The sequence below is a fragment of the Lolium perenne genome, chromosome 1 (genome assembly GCF_019359855.2).
Source record: "Lolium perenne isolate Kyuss_39 chromosome 1, Kyuss_2.0, whole genome shotgun sequence".
In the NCBI taxonomy this organism is placed as follows: Eukaryota; Viridiplantae; Streptophyta; class Magnoliopsida; order Poales; family Poaceae; genus Lolium; species Lolium perenne.
In genome coordinates, this window is record NC_067244.2 from 223057628 (window position 1) to 223080143 (window position 22516).

The 22516-nt window shown below is 44.5% G+C and overlaps 4 protein-coding genes across 4 annotated transcripts; 2 read left to right on the plus strand and 2 right to left on the minus strand.

The window, feature by feature from the left end:
• Nucleotides 1-10703: 10703 nt before the first annotated feature.
• LOC127327273 (uncharacterized) lies at nucleotides 10704-12025 on the plus strand. Its single transcript, XM_051354052.2, has one exon. The coding sequence runs from the start codon at nucleotides 10933-10935 to the stop codon at nucleotides 11761-11763; it is 831 nt and encodes a 276-aa protein (XP_051210012.1). The 5' UTR covers nucleotides 10704-10932; the 3' UTR covers nucleotides 11764-12025.
• Nucleotides 12026-13694: 1669 nt separating this feature from the next.
• LOC139834210 (uncharacterized) lies at nucleotides 13695-14777 on the minus strand. Its single transcript, XM_071824646.1, has 2 exons — nucleotides 14372-14777; nucleotides 13695-14246 (listed from the first exon to the last, which is right to left on the minus strand). The coding sequence occupies exons 1-2, from the start codon at nucleotides 14678-14680 to the stop codon at nucleotides 13695-13697; spliced, it is 861 nt and encodes a 286-aa protein (XP_071680747.1). The 5' UTR covers nucleotides 14681-14777.
• Nucleotides 14735-16399, minus strand: LOC127338644 (protein ALP1-like). Its single transcript, XM_071825114.1, has 3 exons — nucleotides 15703-16399; nucleotides 15392-15617; nucleotides 14735-15311 (listed from the first exon to the last, which is right to left on the minus strand). Exons 1-3 carry the CDS (start codon nucleotides 16201-16203, stop codon nucleotides 14854-14856), a joined length of 1185 nt encoding a protein of 394 aa, XP_071681215.1. The 5' UTR covers nucleotides 16204-16399; the 3' UTR covers nucleotides 14735-14853.
• A 1417-nt stretch (nucleotides 16400-17816) lies between these two features.
• LOC127338634 (protein ALP1-like) lies at nucleotides 17817-19753 on the plus strand. The gene is made up of 3 exons (XM_071825116.1): nucleotides 17817-18437; nucleotides 18523-18748; nucleotides 18829-19753. Exons 1-3 carry the CDS (start codon nucleotides 17937-17939, stop codon nucleotides 19284-19286), a joined length of 1185 nt encoding a protein of 394 aa, XP_071681217.1. The 5' UTR covers nucleotides 17817-17936; the 3' UTR covers nucleotides 19287-19753.
• Nucleotides 19754-22516: the final 2763 nt, after the last annotated feature.

Consider the following 22516-nt stretch of genomic DNA (forward strand, 5'->3'; position numbering starts at 1 on the left):
ACCACCTATTAGGAATGTATTTTTTTAGAAAGATAATGTTACACCCCGATTTCATGAACCATGACATACTAAGATTATATATATTGTATTTTTGGAGTTTTTATAACTTTGGGATCTTTTTCTCACAACACATAGCAATGTCCTTCTAAATGGTTCTTTATGTCTGATGTCTACTTCCCCCTCCTTTTCCTGTAGACAGTGTTGGGCCTCCAAGAGCAGAGGTTTGAAGAACAGCAGCAAGTTTTTCCTTAAGTGGATCACCCAAGATTTATCGAACTCAGGGAGGAAGAGGTCAAAGATATCCCTCTCATGCAACCCTGCAACCACAAAGCAAGAAGTCTCTTGTGTCCCCAACACACCAAATAGGTGCACTAGTTCGGCGAAGAGATAGTGAAATACAGGTGGTATGAATAAATAGGAGCAGTAGCAACGGTGCTAGAAAATAGCTTGCTGGCGTGTAGTTGATGGTGGTAGTATTGCAGCAGTAGTAACGATAAAAAACGATAAACAAGCAGCGATAGCAGTATTTAGGAACAAGGCCTAGGGATTACACTTTCACTAGTGGACACTCTCAACATTGATCACATAACCGAATAGATAAATGCATACTCTACACTCTTGTTGGATGATGAACACATTGCGTAGGATTGCACGAACCCTCAATGCCGGAGTTAACAAGCTCCACAATTAATGTTCATATTTTAGTAACCTTATAGTGTAAGATAGATCAAAAGACTAAACCAAGTACTAACATAGCATGCACACTGTCACCTTCATGCATATGTAGGAGGAATAGATCACATCAATACTATCATAGCAATAGTTAACTTCATAATCTACAAGAGATCATGATCATAGCATAAACCAAGTACTAACACGGATGCACACACTGTCACCATTACATCGTGCAGGAGGAATAGAACTACTTTAATAACATCACTAGAGTAGCACATAGAATAGTAGTGATACAAAACTCATATGAATCTCAATCATGTAAAGCAGCTCATGAGATTATTGTATTGAGGTACATGGGAGAGAGATTAACCACATAGCTACAGCGGAGCCCTCAGCCTCGGGGGTGGATTACTCCCTCCTCATCATGGAGGCAGCGATGGCGGTGAAGATGGCGGTGAAGACGGCGGTGGAGATGGCTCCGGGGGCAATTCCCCGTCCCGGCAGGGTGCCGAAACAGAGTTCTGTCCCCCGAATTGGAGTTTCGCGATGGCGGCGGCGCCCCTGGAGTCTTTCTGGAGTTTCGTCAATTGGTGTCGAAGTTTTAGGTCACGATGGCTTAAATAGGCGAAGAGTCGGAGTCGGAGGGGCCACGGGCTGCCCAAACCATAGGGGGGCGCCCCCCCCTTGGGCCGCGCCGCCCTAGGGTGTGGGGCCCCCCTGGCACCCCTCTGGCCTTTCTCCGGTGCTCTGGAAGCTTCGCGTATTTCTAAGACTTTCGGTGTTGATTTCGTCCGATTCCGAAAATATTTCCTTACTAGGATTTCTGAAACCAAAAGCAGCAGAAACAAGCTGGCCTCTCGGCATCTCGTCAATAGGTTAGTTCCGGAAAACGCATAAAAATGATATAAAGTGTGAACAAAACATGTTGGTATTGTCATAAAACAAGCATGGAACATCAGAAATTATAGATACATTGGAGACGTATCAGCATCCCCAAGCTTAGTTCCTACTCGTCCTCGAGTAGGTAAACGATAAAAGATAATTTCTGAGGTGACATGCTACCAACATAATCTTAATCATACTATTGTAAAGCATATGAGATGAATGCAGCGATTCGAAACAATGTAAATGCAATGAGTAAACAGTTGAATCATATAGCAAAGACTTTTCATGAATAGTACTTTCAAGACAAGCATCAATAAGTCTTGCATAAGAGTTACTCATAAAGCAATAAATTCTTAGTAAAGATATTGAAGCAACACAATGGAAGATTAAGTTTCAGCGGTTGCTTTCAACTTGTAACATGTATATCTCATTGATAGTTGTCAATGCAAAGCAATATAACAAGTGCAATAAGCAAGTATGTAAGAATCAATGCACAGTTAACACGAATGTTTGCTTCTTGAGGTAGAGAGAGGTAGGTGAACTGACTCAACAATAAAAGTAAAAGAATGGTCCTTCAAAGAGGAAAGCATCGATTGCTATATTTGTGCTAGAGCTTTTATTTTGAAAACATAAAGAGAGCATAAAAATAAAGTTTTGAGAGGTGTATGTTGTTGTCAACGAATGGTAGCGGGTACTCTAACCCCCTTGCCAGACAAACCTTCAAAGAGCGGCTCCCATTTTATTTTATTTTTGGGTGGCACTCCTTCCAACCTTTCTTTCACAAACCATGGCTAACCGAATCCTCGGGTGCCTGCCAACAATCTCATACCATGAAGGAGTGCCTTTTTATTTTAGTTTTATTATGATGACACTCCTCCCAACCTTTGCTTACACAAGCCATGGCTAACCGAATCCTTCGGGTGCCGTCCAACAATCACATACCATGGAGGAGTGTCTATTTTTGTTAATTAATTTGGGACTGGGAATCCCATTGCCAGCTCTTTTTGCAAAATTATTGGATAAGCGGATGAAGCCACTAGTCCATTGGTGAAAGTTGCCCAACAAGATTGAAAGATAAACACCACATACTTCTTCATGAGCTATAAAACATTGACACAAATCAGAGCTGATAAATTTTGAATTGTTTAAAGGTAGCACTCAAGCAATTTACTTTGGAATGGCGGAAAATACCATGTAGTAGGTAGGTATGGTGGACACAAATGGCATAGTGTTGTTTGGCTCAAGGATTTGGATGCATGAGAAGTATTCCCTCTCGATACAAGTTTTAGGCTAGCAAGGTTATTTGAAACAAACACAAGGATGAACCGGTGCAGCAAAACTCACATAAAAGACATATTGAAAACATTATAAGACTCTACACCGTCTTCCTTGTTGTTCAAACTCAATACTAGAAATTATCTAGACCTTAGAGAAACCAAATATGCAAACCAAATTTTAGCATGCTCTATGTATTTCTTCATTAATGGGCGCAAAGCATATGATGCAAGAGCTTAAACATGAGCACAACAATCGCCAAGTATCACATTACCCAAGACATTTATAGCAATTACTACATGTATCGTTTTACAATTCCAACCATATAACAATTTAACGAAGGAGAAACTTCGCCATGAATACTATGAGTTAAGAACACATGTGTTCATACGAACCAGCGGAGCGTGTCTCTCTCCCACACAAGCATTTATTCAAACAAAAACAAAAACAAGAAACATACAGACGCTCCAAGTAAAGTGCATAAGATGTGACCGAATAAAAATATAGTTTCAAGAGAAGGAACCTGATAATTTGTCGATGAAGAAGGGGATGCCTTGGGCATCCCCAAGCTTAGACGCTTGAGTCTTCTTGATATATGCAGGGGTGAACCACCGGGGCATCCCCAAGCTTAGAGCTTTCACTCTTCTTGATCATAGTATATCATCCTCCTCTCTTGACCCTTGAAAACTTCCTTCACACCAAACTTCTCATAAACTTCATTAGAGGGGTTAGTACATAATCAAAAACTCCCATGTTCAGAGGTGACACAATCATTCTTAACACTTCTGGACATTGCTCAAAGCTACTGGAAGGTAATGGAACAAAGAAATCCACCCAACACAGCGAAAGAAGCAATGCGAAATAAAAGGCAGAATCTGTCAAAACAGAACAGTCCGTAAAGACGAATTTTTTAATAAATACTTCCGTTGCTCAGATCAGAAAACTCAAAACTAATGAAAGTTGCGTACATATCTGAGGAACACGCACGTAAATTGGCATATTTTTCTGATTTTTCTACAGAGAAAACAGCCCAGATTCGTGACAGATAGAAATCTGTTTCTGCGCAGAAATCCAAATCTAGTATCAACCTTCGATTAGAGGCTTCTCTTGGCACAACAAAACACAAAACTAAGATAAGGAGAGGTTGCTACAGTAGTAAACAACTTCCAAGACACAAATATAAAACAAAGTACTGTAGCAAAATAACACATGGGTTATCTCCCAAGAAGCTCTTTCTTTATAGCCATTAAGATGGGCTCAGCAGTTTTAATGATCCACTCGCGGGAAATAGTATTTGAAGCAAAAGAGAGCTTCAAGAGGCAAATTCAAAACACATTTAAGCCTAACATGCTTCCTATGCAGAGGAATCTTGTACACAAATGAATTCATGAAGAACAAAGTGACAAGCATAAGAGGATAAAACACGAGTAACTTCAAGATTCTCAACATAAAGAGGGGAAACTTAATATTATTAAGATGCATATAACCATATTTCCCTCTCTCATAATAACTTTCAGTAGCATCATTGATGAAATCCACAATATACCCATCACTTAAAACATTCTTATCATGGTTCATATGCATAGAAGTATCATTAGTTTTGGCATAAGAAGAGTTATTCTCATTAATAGTAATTGGAGCAAGATTATTATCAAGAATTTGAACATGGTAAACAAGTTGCATATTAAGGGAATTGTTTTTGGTAATCCAATCATGACTATGACAAGTTTCATAAGGATAGTTATAACCTATATCATAGCATTCTTTATAATAATCATCAAAGATCGGAGGCACAGTGTCATCATAAGAAATATAATAGTTATCTTTCACAGTCGGTTTATCTGTGTCCATACCATCATCGTTATTAGAAGGAGATATATCAAGAACATAATGACCAGTAGCAAAAGGATTTTCAAACACCTCTTCCCCAAGCTTAGAGCTTTCTATATCATTATGGGAGGAAGCATGGATAGCACTGATACTATGGCAATTATTATCATCATCATTTTCAGAATTAGTTTCCCAGAGATTTACAATATCAAAAGTAGTGCGCTCATTCAAATCATGATTGCTAATATATGTAAAGGGCATAGGAAGATCATCGTATTCAGATTCATTATCACAATAATCATTAGGAGCAACATACTTACGGTTACTTAGCGTTATCTCATTCACGCGGGGATACGCCGTTACCTCTTTCTTTTTATTCTCCTTCTTCTTCTTCTTCTTCTTCGTTCCCTTCTTGTTCTTCTTCTCTTCCTTCTCCTCGTTCCCTTCTTTAGGAGGAAGAGGCTTGAAGGGTAGCTTGTCCGCATAACCTGATTTATTTTCAGAAACAATAGAAGAAACTTGGGAGGATCCCTCCTTTTCATTAATTAGTTGAAAACACACAGCGGTCCTATCATATTTTGGCAAGGTGTCATCTTCTAAAATATTTTGTATGTAAGTATTTGCATGGCTATTATCAATGCAATAAGAAAAACACCCATGCAGGACATCATCAATATCAAGATCACTCATATGTAACAAAGAGATTTTTCTCGACAGTTCTTCACACCCCAAAAATAAAGTAAGTTCATCATGCTGATTAGGAGTAATTTCACCATCACAATACAAATTTGCATCACTCATTGGGTTCAAATTATCATCGGAGGAGCATTGAAAATTAAAATGACCCACTTCATGGCAAACTTCACAAATAAAAGGATAGAGGGCACAAACTTTTTTACCAAGATCATCTAGAGCCCTAAACCACTTTCTAGTTTTTTCATTAATATGATGGATGCAATATTCATCTTTGACTTGATTAATTCCACAAGGTCTATGCATTCCACAAAAATTAACATGCTTATAAGAAATAGCATTCTTAGGAGTTTGAGCATGCTTATTGCAATAATTAACAACAATTTGATTCTTCATGCAAGCCTCTTTAAAAGGTTCATGATACTTATCAAAATTCTTCTTAGGCAATTCAAAATGAGAAGCAAAGGATTTATAAAGATTTGCAGCAACTTGAGAGTCAAGGCCATAAGTAGCACTCATATTTCGAAATTTATCGGCATCCATAAAAGCTTCAATGCATTCATAATCATAATTTATACCTGACTCTTTACCTTCATTGTTCTCCCATCCTTCAGCGTTCTCCTTAATCCGATCAAGAAGATCCCACCTAGCTTCAACCTCCTTGCTTGTGAAAGATCCCTCCGAACAGGCATCCAGATAGTCCTTGTGTTGTCCTGAAAGCCTCGCATAAAAATTGTTAACAATAACATTACGAGGGAGCTCATGAATGGGACATTTGAGCATTAGTGACTTCAGTCTCCCCCACGCTTGAGAAATACTCTCTCCATCACGAGGATAAAAGTTATAAATATAATTCCTATCAATATGCACTTCATGAGGAGGATAAAATTTAGAATAAAAGAGAGATGCAATTTCCTCCCAACCAAGAGAATGTCTATTCTCCAACAATTTATACCAATGCGCCGCTTTACCAGACAGCGAAACAGAGAATAGCTTCTTCCTCACTTCATCTATAGAGATACCTGAACACTTGAATAACCCGCATAATTCGTGCAAAAACAGTAAATGATCTCTAGGATGGACAGTTCCATCCCCTTTATAGTGGTTATCCATAACACGTTCGATAATTTTCATAGGTATTTTATACGGAATACTTTCAGCAGGTGGATTTAAAATATCAGAAGCATCATTAGAGTTATCGCATATGGGAGATAAAGCATTATCAGAGCAAAATATTTCTTCCAAAGCTGAGGAGCAAAAAAGATTATTTTTATATAAACTAGCTTCCCCAAGCTTAGACTTATCCATAGTATTAGCAGTAATTGCATTCATACTAATAACATCGCTACTAGCATGCAAATAAGGTTCCATAGGTTTTTTAATTTTCGCATTAAACAATTCTAAATCAGGAAAAAGATTAAAAAGCTCACCAATTTTTTTGTTGTTTTCCATTATGCCTAACTAGTGTAAACAAGAAACAAAAAGATGCAATTGCAGGATCTAAAGGAAATAGCTTTGAGTACTTACAATGCGGAAAATAGCTTGGTAGCCGAGGTCCGGAGTGTGAGTACCTTTTACCTTTCCTCCCCGGCAACGGCGCCAGAAAATAGCTTGATGTCTACTTCCCCCTCCTTTTCCTGTAGACAGTGTTGGGCCTCCAAGAGCAGAGGTTTGAAGAACAGCAGCAAGTTTTCCCTTAAGTGGATCACCCAAGGTTTATCGAACTCAGGGAGGAAGAGGTCAAAGATATCCCTCTCATGCAACCCTGCAACCACAAAGCAAGAAGTCTCTTGTGTCCCCAACACACCAAATAGGTGCACTAGTTCGGCGAAGAGATAGTGAAATACAGGTGGTATGAATAAATAGGAGCAGTAGCAACGGTGCCAGAAAATAGCTTGCTGGCGTGTAGTTGATGGTGGTAGTATTGCAGCAGTAGTAACGCAAAGAAACAAGAAACAAGCAGCGATAGCAGTATTTAGGAACAAGGCCTAGGGATTACACTTTCACTAGTGGACACTCTCAACATTGATCACATAACCGAATAGATAAATGCATACTCTACACTCTTGTTGGATGATGAACACATTGCGTAGGATTACACGAACCCTCAATGCCGGAGTTAACAAGCTCCACAATTAATGTTCATATTTTAGTAACCTTATAGTGTAAGATAGATCAAAAGACTAAACCAAGTACTAACATAGCATGCACACTGTCACCTTCATGCATATGTAGGAGGAATAGATCACATCAATACTATCATAGCAATAGTTAACTTCATAATCTACAAGAGATCATGATCATAGCATAAACCAAGTACTAACACGGATGCACACACTGTCACCATTACATCGTGCAGGAGGAATAGAACTACTTTAATAACATCACTAGAGTAGCACATAGAATAGTAGTGATACAAAACTCATATGAATCTCAATCATGTAAAGCAGCTCATGAGATTATTGTATTGAGGTACATGGGAGAGAGATTAACCACATAGCTACAGCGGAGCCCTCAGCCTCGGGGGTGGATTACTCCCTCCTCATCATGGAGGCAGCGATGGCGGTGAAGATGGCGGTGAAGACGGCGGTGGAGATGGCTCCGGGGGCAATTCCGCGTCCCGGCAGGGTGCCGAAACAGAGTTCTGTCCCCCGAATTGGAGTTTCGCGATGGCGGCGGCGCCTGGAGTCTTTACGGAGTTTCGTCAATTGGTGTCGAAGTTTTAGGTCACGACGGCTTAAATAGGCGAAGAGTCGGAGTCGGAGGGGCCACGGGCTGCCCAAACCATAGGGGGGCGCGCCCCCCCTTGGGCCGCGCCGCCCTAGGGTGTGGGGCCCCCCTGGCACCCCTCTGGCCTTTCTCCGGTGCTCTGGAAGCTTCGCGTATTTCTAAGACTTTCGGTGTTGATTTCGTCCGATTCCGAAAATATTTCCTTACTAGGATTTCTGAAACCAAAAACAGCAGAAAACAGCAACTGGCCTCTCGGCATCTCGTCAATAGGTTAGTTCCGGAAAACGCATAAAAATGATATAAAGTGTGAACAAAACATGTTGGTATTGTCATAAAACAAGCATGGAACATCAGAAATTATAGATACGTTGGAGACGTATCAATGTCCTCTTTGAAAATGCAAGATGCTCAAGGATTCAAGGTCAACATTGTAAGGGTATTTCACCCTTATCCATTATTTTGGTAACGATGACACCGTGCTAAAGTATTTGGCCTAATATGTTTATAAGGATAATCTCAGGTATTAGGCAATGAGGCGTAAATGGTGTATCAAAGGAACAAGAAGGCTAAAGGAGACCCCCCATTTCAACAACAATCAAAAAGGGGTTACAGGAGAAATCCGGTCTACAGCCCGGTCCAACCGGCAAGAATCGCTGTCCGGCGTCTTGGCCGGTCAACCGGCGGCAACCGGGCTCCAAAGGAGGAGCCACAGATCCGGTTTGCGCCGGTCAACCGGCTCTGACCGGCTGGTCCGGCGCTCCGTCCGGTCGGACTGGCAGAACCGGAGAAGCGCCAGACGACGCAAAGGAGCCCCGGTCACCGATCCGTCTGACCGGCCTCACGACCGGGCTGTCCGGTCGTCTTGGCCAACCGGGTTTGTCGAGGAAAAATGCTGAGGTGGCAAGTGGCAACGGCCAGATTTTGAAGAACACTATAAATACCCCTTCTTCTACCTTGGAAGGGTTAGGCAACATACTCTAAGCTGTTCTTGAGCTCTCTCTCTCTCACTCCATTATTAGAAACACCAAAAGCCTCCGATCTCCCTCCTCCTCCACTCAAACTCAAATCCCTCCGGGGAATCACTAGAGGAGGACCCGATCTACTGTTCTACCAAGCCAAATCTCATTCCCCCTTGTATTCATCGAGAAGCTTGCTTCCTAGGGTTCCTTGGAAACCCTAGGTGGGCAAGAGGAGTCCGGAAGCATCCGGGCTGTGGATTTGCTCCGGGCAAGATTGTGAAGGTTTGGAGGCTACCTCAAAGTCTACCACAAGTGAGTGAGCTATTCCTTCGTGGGATAGGCTCCGGAGAATAGGGTGAGCCTTCGTGACGTGGGGAATCCTTCGTGGGACCTCCACCCCTCCAAACGTAACGTACCTTGTTGCAAAGCAAGGGAACACGGGAATACATCCTCGTCTCCGCGTACTATCGGTTATCTCTAACCGAACTCCTTACTTGTGATTTAAACTGCCTGAGAGAGCCTTCGTGCTCGAGATAGTTGTATCTTCATATAGGTTGCTTCACCTAGTTTGCATTAGGCTCATCTTTATATTCCGCAAAGCTTAATATTGCAAAGAAAAAATTAAAATTTGTAGAAACCTATTCACCCCCCCCCCTCTAGGTTTACCATCTCTATACTTTCAAACATAAGCTAAGGCATTTGGTTGAAAAACCCAAGAATTAGAAAGTTCTAGAATTAAAGTGGCATCACACATTCCTAAATTCTACAAGACTTCATAAACCCCATGAATTTCTCTCAACAAATGTTTGGTGCTTAGAGGAATAAGTAGAATCTCTTCCAAGAGGTTTGTATGCATGGGTGAAAATTTTCGCATCAAATGTAGTGCTAAATAATCATTACAAAAATATCACTCTAAGAATTCCATTCTATCAAACATCAAACAACACACATATCAACTACTTATAAGAAACGAAAACCCTAAAACTATCTGGGGCCCTAGAAACACCAAGGGTTCTTTTAATTCATAGGATAGAAAAAACATAGACATATGAAATGCATATGTTTGTGATGTCGTGTCTACTTGAATCTTATGGGAATATAGAGTATTTTAAGGATTGTAACAAAGGAATTTTCCATTAGATATGATCTAGATTTACACTACAAGATTTATATAGGATTAATTTATATAGGATTAATTTCTATGGGTTATGTTCCTATGAATCAAATAACTTGTGTAGAAATTTTTCATAGGATTCAAACCCTACACGAATTCTTTACAAAATTCTACGAATTAAAGGAGCCCTGGGCACGTTTGATTCGCAGGATTTCAAAAACGCAGGGATTGCAATGTCTCATCCAATCCAGTCATACCAAACCAAACTTTGTGCTTGGGTCACCACATGAAAAGAAAAGAAAAAGTATTACAAAGAAATTTGCTACGCAATGTAGGGCAAAGGATTTCCTTAGACAAAATCTTTTGATATTTAATCCTACAAATCAAACAAATAGCATAGCAAAAATTTCAAAGATTTGCAGATCCTCCAAAAGTCACTGCAAAACTCCTTTGAATCAGAGAGGCCCTAGTTGGCAGTGCACCCTTTACACGGTGTCAAACAGGTCACTTATACTGGCTTCCACATGACCTGATGAGTATTTTAAGCTCGCACATCAGATCAGAAGGCAGAGCTAATTGGAGCTCAGCCCTTTTGACTCCCGGTCTCCCACCACAGTCCACAGCTCGTCCTCGGCTCCTCTGCTCGCACAAATCAAAGCACAACGGAGGGAAACCCAAAGCCACTCCCCACAGTCTCTTCCATTCCAACTGCAAGAAGCAAAGAGGACAGCCTAGCTAAGCTCGGCAAGAAGCAAGGAGGACAGCGGAGGCATGGGCTGCTGTGTCAGCAAGAAGCTCCGCGAGCCGCCGGGCGCGGCCAGCGAAGAACACCGGAGGAAGGTCGTCGAGGCACGCGACCTGCCGCCGCCGGAGGAGGAGAAGGTCAAGGAGGTGCTCTCGGAGACGCCGCGGGTCAAGCCGCGGCCTAAGCCCAAGCGAGTCGCTGGCGCCAGCGCCGTAGTGGCGCCGTCGGCGGAGAAGAATGCCAACGCGAAGGACGGCGTCGCCAGGGTAAAGGACGGTGGTGGCGGCGACAGGGTCCGCAGGGCAGCGCGGCCTGCGCGTTCCCTCGAGGAGAAGTCGGAGGCGGCGTCCGAGTCGTCGGCCGCGACCACGGCGACGGGGCCCGACCGGTCGCCGTCCAAGCCGCCCAGGTACAGGCAGGGAGCCACGTCCGGCGAGCCCAGGCGCGCCAGGCGGGACCGCTCTGCCGCCGCTCCTGGCGGGCGCGCGTCTCCGTCGCCGCCGCCGCCGAGGCGCGAGCCCGGACGGAGGTCGCCGTCGCCCGCGGCGAAGCGGTCGCAGGACCAGCCCCGCGACGCCGCGGCCTCCTGCGCGCAGCGGAAACCGCCTGTGCCCGCGAGGCCGTGCGGCCGCGCGCCAACGCCGCGGCGTGCGCAGGAGGCGCCTCCCCAGCCATCGCCGACGCCGGCGCAGTCACTGTCACACGGCTGTGCGTCACCACCGACGCCCCAGGCGCCGGTGCAGCAGGATGCTCCCCAAGACAGCGACGGCGGCGCCTCGGGTGCTGACGGTGACGGCGAGGGGAAGGAGTCGTTGGAGAACCCCCTGGTGTCCATGGAATGCTTTATCTTCCTGTAGCACCATCTAATCCGCAGGTAAGTACTGCATTGTTACCGTTAGGAGTAACCAGGTTCAGGAACTTCATTTCGGCGAGTGACATTTAGGCAATCCCGTCGGTAATTTTGTCCGTCCTGTACATGTTAGCGCCGCCGTCTGGTTGAAACCCGATGGCTTGGCTTGGTTGTGCTGCCATGGTTGATGACTTATGTAATCCGTAGACTGTAGCTCTGTAATGAACTGTACTATCTCTTTCCTTCCTAGTATCCATTAATTCCGCTCCGATCTCTCCTCTGCAAAGCTAGAGTTACCACTTGTGCTTGGCCATGGACCATCCATTGCCGCTTCTTCCTTGATGGTCCATCACGATCGGTTCGCTTCGGCATTCAATGGCACTTCTGCATTTGCGCATGCAGCTCAATAACTCTGCTCAACGGCATTGCATTTGCAGCGGCACACAAGCTAGGCGCGTCTCGTGTAACTGAATTGCTGTGCCGATCCTTGCCTCTGTATTCAATGGGGGGGGGGACGTATAATCACATGCGGTACGATGGAGGCGCAACTGAACTGTAGTGCTTGCTCTGTTGGTTCAGATCCATGGTAGTGTCGATCGTCCGCTAATCTATTGTGTAACAGAGGAAGTAGGCGACGAGCATCCATAGTGGATCCATGGCAGGAAGTGTTTGGCGCGCGTTGCTGTCTCCGCTCACGCACACGACGCTCGAACCGACATCGGCACGCGCGACGGCCCCCATGAACCGCGACGCGATGGTGCCCGTGGCCGGGACTGGGAGGGACGGCATCGGCACGCGCGCGACAGGAACGGGGACCGGCCAGGGCTACCTTTTCGCGCCACCGCCTACTGTTCCACGCTGTTTGACGTGCGCGCCCACCACCGCCGCGCCCAGCGGCGCCCGCCGCCTGTCGGCCGCTCGCCGTTGTCGCCACCCCCGTGGCCGCGTCCCCGCACCGATTATTATAGTACCACGACCGAGGGTGCCCACGCCGGCACACGATGCTACACACACCGGCTGGCCTTTGCCCATTGCGCTGGCGCGGGAACGAGCCTTCTTTTCACGGTGGCTTTGGGGTGTACGGCGAGATCCCGGCGGATCTCGCGGCCGGGAACGGTGGGGGCGTGCGGTACCGTCGCCGTGCGTGCTGCAGCGGCCCCGACGCGAGGCCGGCGTGCTGCGACCTGCGAGGCTGCTGTGCTTTCTGCCGCCACCGGGGCCAGCTTTTTGAGCCTTCCAGTTTCTCGATCCCCGAAGTTGGCCAAAGGCGACGATCGCACGCCGACATGCAGGCAGCCGCATGGAGCTCTCGTCAGGCTCGGACTTTTCGCTCGTGCACTGTGCGTTGCAGCTTTCGCGTACACTTGTCGGCCGCTTCTCGGAATCTGGCATACAGCAACCGTCATGTTACATGTCAGCATGCCAGCGGGGCGACCCGTTCTATCACCGTCTCAAACACCTAGGGGCTGTTTGGTTTAGAGGGTATCCTTCAGGGGATGAGGGCACCCCCAACCACCTGGTTAGGGATAGCCATATTTCTTGTTTGGTTGAGTATGATGGATGAGCCATTTTTTTGTTTGGCTAACATGTTAAAATGTGGTTGGGGCCAAGGGATGGGGAGTGGATATGGTGTAGTGGTGACATATTTGCCTGTATGGTGAGATCACCACCACAAGAATATAAGGAAACAGTAGCAATTTCGAAATAAGAGATATTTTGAGAAATTTCAAAGTCTAATATCATAATTCGATAATGTACTAAACATTACTTACCTAGGTGCAACTATTACATGCCATAGTTCAACAAGTTCATACAACACATAGTTCAACGTTTGCTTGTCATCAAAAGTCACAAATCCATATAGCCATATGTCCAACTCGTAGCCTAATGCTTGGTTGTCATCAAAAAGACAAGTCAGGTACCACACACAAACAGCCTTCAACCTTCGGCTCCTCCATCAGTTGGATCAACACTTTGAACAAAATCTGGGAATGTATTTTTCACATACCTAGCAACCCATATCATCTTTTGCTCATTCTCCAACACTTGGAATGCTGTTGCAGTGCGAGGATTCTCAACCAAGTAGGCATAGTAATGAGCAAGGAAATCCAAACCAAAACCGGGGAGTTTTTTCATGTTCTCCCAAAGCTCAAGTGTAGAGTTGTTGTTGGTGTCAGCCGTCTTCTCTATAGCAATAGCAAGTCTTTCACTACAAGCTAAGAGAGTTGCTTGCAGCCCCGCATCCGCAGAATGGTTAGTTTTGGCCTTTTTCTGTTTGGGAGCTGAGGACTCGCCCACATTCTGTGATTGGCCAACTTCGTCGGGTGTGGCAGCTACCTCTTCATCAAGATGAACCACATTATTTGATGCTAGAGGCTCACTTGAGCCTCTAGCAAATTGCCCTGTGGCCATGCTTCCTCCATGAATTGTAGCCATCTCTTCAAAATGCTCAATAGGCTTGTTAAGGAAAGGTTCATCCTCCTTGTGATCCTACAAAAAAAATCCAGCAACATATATGCATAAATGAACTAATTCCAGCAATATATAGGAATAGAAGGCCATATTCCAGCAACTAGTAATGCATTTCAGCAAGTACATAGGCATAAAAGACATACCAGAATATGGTTTGTGTAATGCTCATGGTCAAGAACAATAATAAACTTCTCTTCATCCCATCCTGCCCCACTCAATTGCTTCAGTTTCACTATCTTCTGATATTTCCTCCTCCATGTCCTATTGTGATTGCTGATCTGTGTGTCAGTCAAGCTAAGATGAAAATGATCATTCAACGCTTTGGCACAAGCAACATAGTGACACTTCTTGAAGCCGGTAGATGTTCTAGTGCCCTTTGCCACAACATCACACAAGTTAGCAAGCATGTATGCTGACATGGTGGGTGTCCATGCAACTTGCTTAGTTTCCATATTCCTACAATGTTACAAATAATAGAACACATGAAGATGTCATTTCAGCAACTATATGACATAAAGAAAAGCAATCAGCAAATAAAATGTCATTACATATACCATTTCAGCAATAAAAGTATGTCATTACAAATACATCCCAACAATAAAATAGTTCAACACAATAAACCAAATTACATATCTTGTTGCTGCATATAGTTTTGTCGATCTTCCCACATTTGATCAGCAAGTTCTTGCCTAAAGTTTGTCATGTATGCAAGTTCTTGTGCTTGGCCACTTGATGTTGAGGCATGAGTAATGTTTGGTGTCCACTCATCCTCGGGTATGATAAATTCATCTATTCCATCATTTATAACCCAGTTGTGAATAATGCAACAAGCTACAACAATGTCTACTTGGGTAGGATAACGGAAAAATGGTGTGGCATCATCTAGGATTTTGAATCTTCCTTTGAGTGACCCAAATCCACGCTCTACACCCACACGTAGAGAAGAATGCCTAAGGTTGAACAGCTCCTTCTCATCTTGCACGGGATTGCTTCCCCACTCATTCAAATGGTATCTCACACGTCGAAAAGGAGGCAAGAACCCGGGTTTAGCTCCATATCCGCCATCAACTAGATAATATTTTCCTAAAGTGGGAAACATTTGGGTTATTTGGATGTATATCAATATTAACATAAAAAATTGTTCTACTTACATAACCTATTACCTTGTGGGACACGTAAACCATTCTCGCGTTCTAAAGCATCACGTAATACAAGTGCATCATGTGCTGTCCCCTCCCAACCAGCCAATACATATGTGAACCGAAGATCAAAATCAACGGCTGCCATCACATTTTGAGTAGTATTAGTCTTTCTACCACGAAAGGAGGCCTCCAAATCCTTTGTAACGGAGGCTCGCACATGTGTACCATCAATAGCTCCAATACAATCCTATTGGGTGGAAAAAAATAAAACCAAAGTTCATTATCTAGATATATCAGTGCATAGAAGGACCTGTGGACACACATTCTCATACCTTAAAGTATGGATCCCACCGATAGTTCCCTTCTATTTTCGCAGGGGTCTCCAATGATGGCTTCCTAATAAGCTCATCTCGTAGCTCACCGATGGCATGGAGGACTCTTTTAAAATAACGGCTAACAACTTCACCGGATCTACCATAGTTCAAGCCAATTACTCTATTCCTGACGTTGTGCCCAACTGTGTGCAGGAACATTGCTACTTGTAGCTCAATAGATGTATGTATTGTGTCCTTTAACAAGTTGCGGTCCCTAAATAGTTGGCAAAATCGGAAAAATGGAGCTTTTCTCATTCTAAGCATGTTTAAACAAGTAGTGTCATTCTTCCATACTTTGTTTTCTAGATACTCTCTCCTCATCCTATCCGTTTCATCTATTGGACCATAAGTAATGCTTTCTCTCTGTTTTCTTTTCCTAGAATTCACAACCAAAGTGAACATTGACACAAGCATATATGCCACTGATGTATGAATCAACATCCTTTTCTTGTTGTCCATCTACAATAAAAAGTACCATGGAACAGTACTTGAACAATTCAGCAACAACACATGTACGTAACATTCAAGATAGTATACAATGTAGACTGTAAGGAGAAGTTTATACCACTAGTTGAAGTGAAAAATCCACAAGTCTGCTACTTCAAGATATTCTCGTTCACCTTGTACTCCTGTGCAAACAGAGCTCAGTTTAGGCACAGAACATAGAGACATCAGAGAAAGGATACTAATTCCTGGCCTGGTCGCCCCTACCGCCCATTCCAGGCCTAGTTGCCTCATCTCTCATCCCTTGCCCGTCCCCAATCTCTGCCCCCTCATCTCTACCTCCCTCCATCCCAGGCCTAGCTAACTCGTCGCCCATCCACGACCTGCACGCCCTCGTTGACCCTCCCCAACATCTGGTACTTCCTCTCACCAAATCCCCATCCCACAACGTCAAATCCAAGTCAACCAAGCCAGGTAGGAGCTGCGGCCAAGGGGATATCGAGGGAGGTACCTGCTGTAGTGCCGTCGATCTCCTGATTAATCTCGCCGCCGAGCCCGATTATAAGCAGCCGCCGGTTTGATTGCTTGCCGCCGCCACTGGTTCGTGAGAGGAGTGGGGAGAGGCAGGGAAATAGATAGGGTTGGAGCCTTTTCTTTTCTTTTGTTGGACGGTGAGCGAGAGAAACGGCGCGAATCTGCACCGGGTGAGTCTAGCGCGGGAGACGGAAGTGGTTGGCGCCGTCCACCACATTTTGCCAGTCGAGGATAGCCACCGTTTTGGACGAATATACCTCGAATCTGGTTATCCTCAGCCTCTCCCACCCTCTAAACCAAACGTCCGGTAACCAGTTTTTTAGTGGCTACCTCTAACCACTTGGGGATATCCCCTCAACCAAACAGCCCCTAAAAAACTGGTTACCGGACGTTTGGTTTAGAGGGTGGGAGAGGCTGAGGATAACCAGATTCGAGGTATATTCGTCCAAAACGGTGGCTATCCTCGACCGGCAAAATGTGGTGGACGGCGCCAACCACTTCCGTCTCCCGCGCTAGACTCACCCGAAAAGCAGTATTCGCGCCGTTTCTCTCGCTCACCGTCCAACAAAAGAAAAGAAAAGGCTCCAACCCTATCTATTTCCCTGCCTCTCCCCACTCCTCTCACGAACCAGTGGCGGCGGCAAGCAATCAAACCGGCGGCTGCTTATAATCGGGCTCGGCGGCGAGATTAATCAGGAGATCGACGGCACTACAGCAGGTACCTCCCTCGATATCCCCTTGGCCGCAGCTCCTACCTGGCTTGGTTGACTTGGATTTGACGTTGTGGGATGGGGATTTGGTGAGAGGAAGTACCAGATGTTGGGGAGGGTCAACGAGGGCGTGCAGGTCGTGGATGGGCGACGAGTTAGCTAGGCCTGGGATGGAGGGAGGTAGAGATGAGGGGGCAGAGATTGGGGACGGGCAAGGGATGAGAGATGAGGCAACTAGGCCTGGAATGGGCGGTAGGGGCGACCAGGCCAGGAATTAGTATCCTTTCTCTGATGTCTCTATGTTCTGTGCCTAAACTGAGCTCTGTTTGCACAGGAGTACAAGGTGAACGAGAATATCTTGAAGTAGCAGACTTGTGGATTTTTCACTTCAACTAGTGGTATAAACTTCTCCTTACAGTCTACATTGTATACTATCTTGAATGTTACGTACATGTGTTGTTGCTGAATTGTTCAAGTACTGTTCCATGGTACTTTTTATTGTAGATGGACAACAAGAAAAGGATGTTGATTCATACATCAGTGGCATATATGCTTGTGTCAATGTTCACTTTGGTTGTGAATTCTAGGAAAAGAAAACAGAGAGAAAGCATTACTTATGGTCCAATAGATGAAACGGATAGGATGAGGAGAGAGTATCTAGAAAACAAAGTATGGAAGAATGACACTACTTGTTTAAACATGCTTAGAATGAGAAAAGCTCCATTTTTCCGATTTTGCCAACTATTTAGGGACCGCAACTTGTTAAAGGACACAATACATACATCTATTGAGCTACAAGTAGCAATGTTCCTGCACACAGTTGGGCACAACGTCAGGAATAGAGTAATTAGCTTGAACTATGGTAGATCCGGTGAAGTTGTTAGCCGTTATTTTAAAAGAGTCCTCCATGCCATCGGTGAGCTACGAGATGAGCTTATTAGGAAGCCATCATTGGAGACCCCTGCGAAAATAGAAGGGAACTATCGGTGGGATCCATACTTTAAGGTATGAGAATGTGTGTCCACAGGTCCTTCTATGCACTGATATATCTAGATAATGAACTTTGGTTTTATTTTTTTCCACCCAATAGGATTGTATTGGAGCTATTGATGGTACACATGTGCGAGCCTCCGTTACAAAGGATTTGGAGGCCTCCTTTCGTGGTAGAAAGACTAATACTACTCAAAATGTGATGGCAGCCGTTGATTTTGATCTTCGGTTCACATATGTATTGGCTGGTTGGGAGGGGACGGCACATGATGCACTTGTATTATGTGATGCTTTAGAACGCGAGAATGGTTTACGTGTCCCACAAGGTAATAGGTTATGTAAGTAGAACAATTTTTTATGTTAATATTGATATACATCCAAATAACCCAAATGTTTCCCACTTTAGGAAAATATTATCTAGTTGATGGCGGATATGGAGCTAAACCCGGGTTCTTGCCTCCTTTTCGACGTGTGAGATACCATTTGAATGAGTGGGGAAGCAATCCCGTGCAAGATGAGAAGGAGCTGTTCAACCTTAGGCATTCTTCTCTACGTGTGGGTGTAGAGCGTGGATTTGGGTCACTCAAAGGAAGATTCAAAATCCTAGGTGATGCCACACCATTTTTCCGTTATCCTACCCAAGTAGACATTGTTGTAGCTTGTTGCATTATTCACAACTGGGTTATAAATGATGGAATAGATGAATTTATCATACCCGAGGATGAGTGGACACCAAACATTACTCATGCCTCAACATCAAGTGGCCAAGCACAAGAACTTGCATACATGACAAACTTTAGGCAAGAACTTGCTGATCAAATGTGGGAAGATCGACAAAACTATATGCAGCAACAAGATATGTAATTTGGTTTATTGTGTTGAACTATTTTATTGTTGGGATGTATTTGTAATGACATACTTTTATTGCTGAAATGGTATATGTAATGACATTTTATTTGCTGATTGCTTTTCTTTATGTCATATAGTTGCTGAAATGACATCTTCATGTGTTCTATTATTTGTAACATTGTAGGAATATGGAAACTAAGCAAGTTGCATGGACACCCACCATGTCAGCATACATGCTTGCTAACTTGTGTGATGTTGTGGCAAAGGGCACTAGAACATCTACCGGCTTCAAGAAGTGTCACTATGTTGCTTGTGCCAAAGCGTTGAATGATCATTTTCATCTTAGCTTGACTGACACACAGATCAGCAATCACAATAGGACATGGAGGAGGAAATATCAGAAGATAGTGAAACTGAAGCAATTGAGTGGGGCAGGATGGGATGAAGAGAAGTTTATTATTGTTCTTGACCATGAGCATTACACAAACCATATTCTGGTATGTCTTTTATGCCTATGTACTTGCTGAAATGCATTACTAGTTGCTGGAATATGGCCTTCTATTCCTATATATTGCTGGAATTAGTTCATTTATGCATATATGTTGCTGGATTTTTTTTGTAGGATCACAAGGAGGATGAACCTTTCCTTAACAAGCCTATTGAGCATTTTGAAGAGATGGCTACAATTCATGGAGGAAGCATGGCCACAGGGCAATTTGCTAGAGGCTCAAGTGAGCCTCTAGCATCAAATAATGTGGTTCATCTTGATGAAGAGGTAGCTGCCACACCCGACGAAGTTGGCCAATCACAGAATGTGGGCGAGTCCTCAGCTCCCAAACAGAAAAAGGCCAAAACTAACCATTCTGCGGATGCGGGGCTGCAAGCAACTCTCTTAGCTTGTAGTGAAAGACTTGCTATTGCTATAGAGAAGACGGCTGACACCAACAACAACTCTACACTTGAGCTTTGGGAGAACATGAAAAAACTCCCCGGTTTTGGTTTGGATTTCCTTGCTCATTACTATGCCTACTTGGTTGAGAATCCTCGCACTGCAACAACATTCCAAGTGTTGGAGAATGAGCAAAAGATGATATGGGTTGCTAGGTATGTGAAAAATACATTCCCAGATTTTGTTCAAAGTGTTGATCCAACTGATGGAGGAGCCGAAGGTTGAAGGCTGTTTGTGTGTGGTACCTGACTTGTGTTTTTGATGACAACCAAGCATTAGGCTACGAGTTGGACATATGGCTATATGGATTTGTGACTTTTGATGACAAGCAAACGTTGAACTATGTGTTGTATGAACTTGTTGAACTATGGCATGTAATAGTTGCACCTAGGTAAGTAATGTTTAGTACATTATCGAATTATGATATTAGACTTTGAAATTTCTCAAAATATCTCTTATTTCGAAATTGCTACTGTTTCCTTATATTCTTGTGGTGGTGATCTCACCATACAGGCAAATATGTCACCACTACACCATATCCACTCCCCATCCCTTGGCCCCAACCACATTTTAACATGCTAGCCAAACAAAAAAATGGCTCATCCATCATACTCAACCAAACAAGAAATATGGCTATCCCTAACCAGGAGGTTGGGGGTGCCCTCATCCCCTGAAGGATACCCTCTAAACCAAACAGCCCCTTAGTGGCTACCTGTAACCACTTGGGGATATCCCCTCAACCAAACAGCCCCCTAGTGGCGCCGCCATTCAAATGGACCGACTCGGGAGGATCAGTCTGGGCGCCTTTGGTTACCTGCACCGGATTTTTGCATCACTAGCACAATAAGAACAAATCTTCATCTCTTTCGGATGAGCCACGGTGTAGTTTTGGCTATTGTTTGGTGGCCTGCCGACATTATTGGCCCAACAGAAAAGTAGTGCTCAGTATGTTTAGTTACATACGAGTCCAGTTCTAGCCTCACCACTTATCCACATGGTGATCTCTCACCTCTTTGACACGTCGACGACCACGAAGGCAGAAACCACCATGGCACCGCCATCACGCTAGTCAAAACTATCACCACATCGCCGACCACGAAGACGAAGAGCACCATGACACCGCTGGTCACGCCGGTCACAAACATGGACACGTCGCCGACCACGAAGATGAAGACCACCATGACATTGTCGGTCACACCGGTCACAAGCATGAGCACGTCGCCGACCACGTAGATGAAGACCACCATGCAACCGTCGTTCACGCCGGCCAGAAGCATCACCACCTCGCCGATCACGAGGACGAAGACAACCATGACGCAGTCAGTGACGCCGGCCACAAGCATCACCATGTCGTCGACCACGAAGACGAGACCACCATGACACCGTCGGTCACGCCGGTCACAAGCATCACCACGTCGCCGACCACGAAGACAAACACCACCATGACACCACCGTTCACGCCATTGACAAGCATAACCATGTCGCCGATGACGAAGCTGAATACCACCATGACACCGTCGGTCACGCTGGTCACAAGCATCACCACATCGTCGACCACGAAGATGAACATCACCATGCCGCCACCACCATGGATTATCACCTCTTTCTTCTCACATATCATCACCACGCCGCCGTCTATGAAGATGGCAAGCGAGAAGTTGAGCAAAAGTACTCCAAACTATACTCACACATACATACACATTACAGTATACTAGCGAGTCATTTATTTATTCGTCTATGTCCACCAAAACGAAAACCTTTCAACATCAAAGTCATGCGGAATGGTGAGGTGAACTCACCCCTCAAAGGAAATTTCAAATGGTTGAGTGCGTGCGACGAATTTGGCAAAATTCGATCAAAACTTCATACATGAAATTGACGATTTACGACTGATGAAACTCGAATCCGATTGTGGGAATTGATTCCTATCATCAACACACATCTTTTTCATGTACAGTTTATTTCGATTTGAACTATGTTTGTGTTGATTTGAGGAGAGGGTGTGTGGAGTACTATAAGGAGGGAGAGTGTGCTTAAGCAGGAACACGTGCACATGTTGCATGGAAAGATTCCCTTTTGCATGGGCTCCGTACAAGATTTGCCTACACCGTTGGAAACTGTCATTCCGGGCGTTCCTCCAGGGCCTGGCCCAATACTGTTTTGAGAACCGGTTCCTGCAAGAACGTGACTCGACCTAGGCAACAAAACGTTCTGAAAATTGCTGGGCCGATGCGAGCCAAGTTGCATGCAACCTACCAAACGCGCCCTTCATTCGTTCTTCAAATTTAGGTCACCA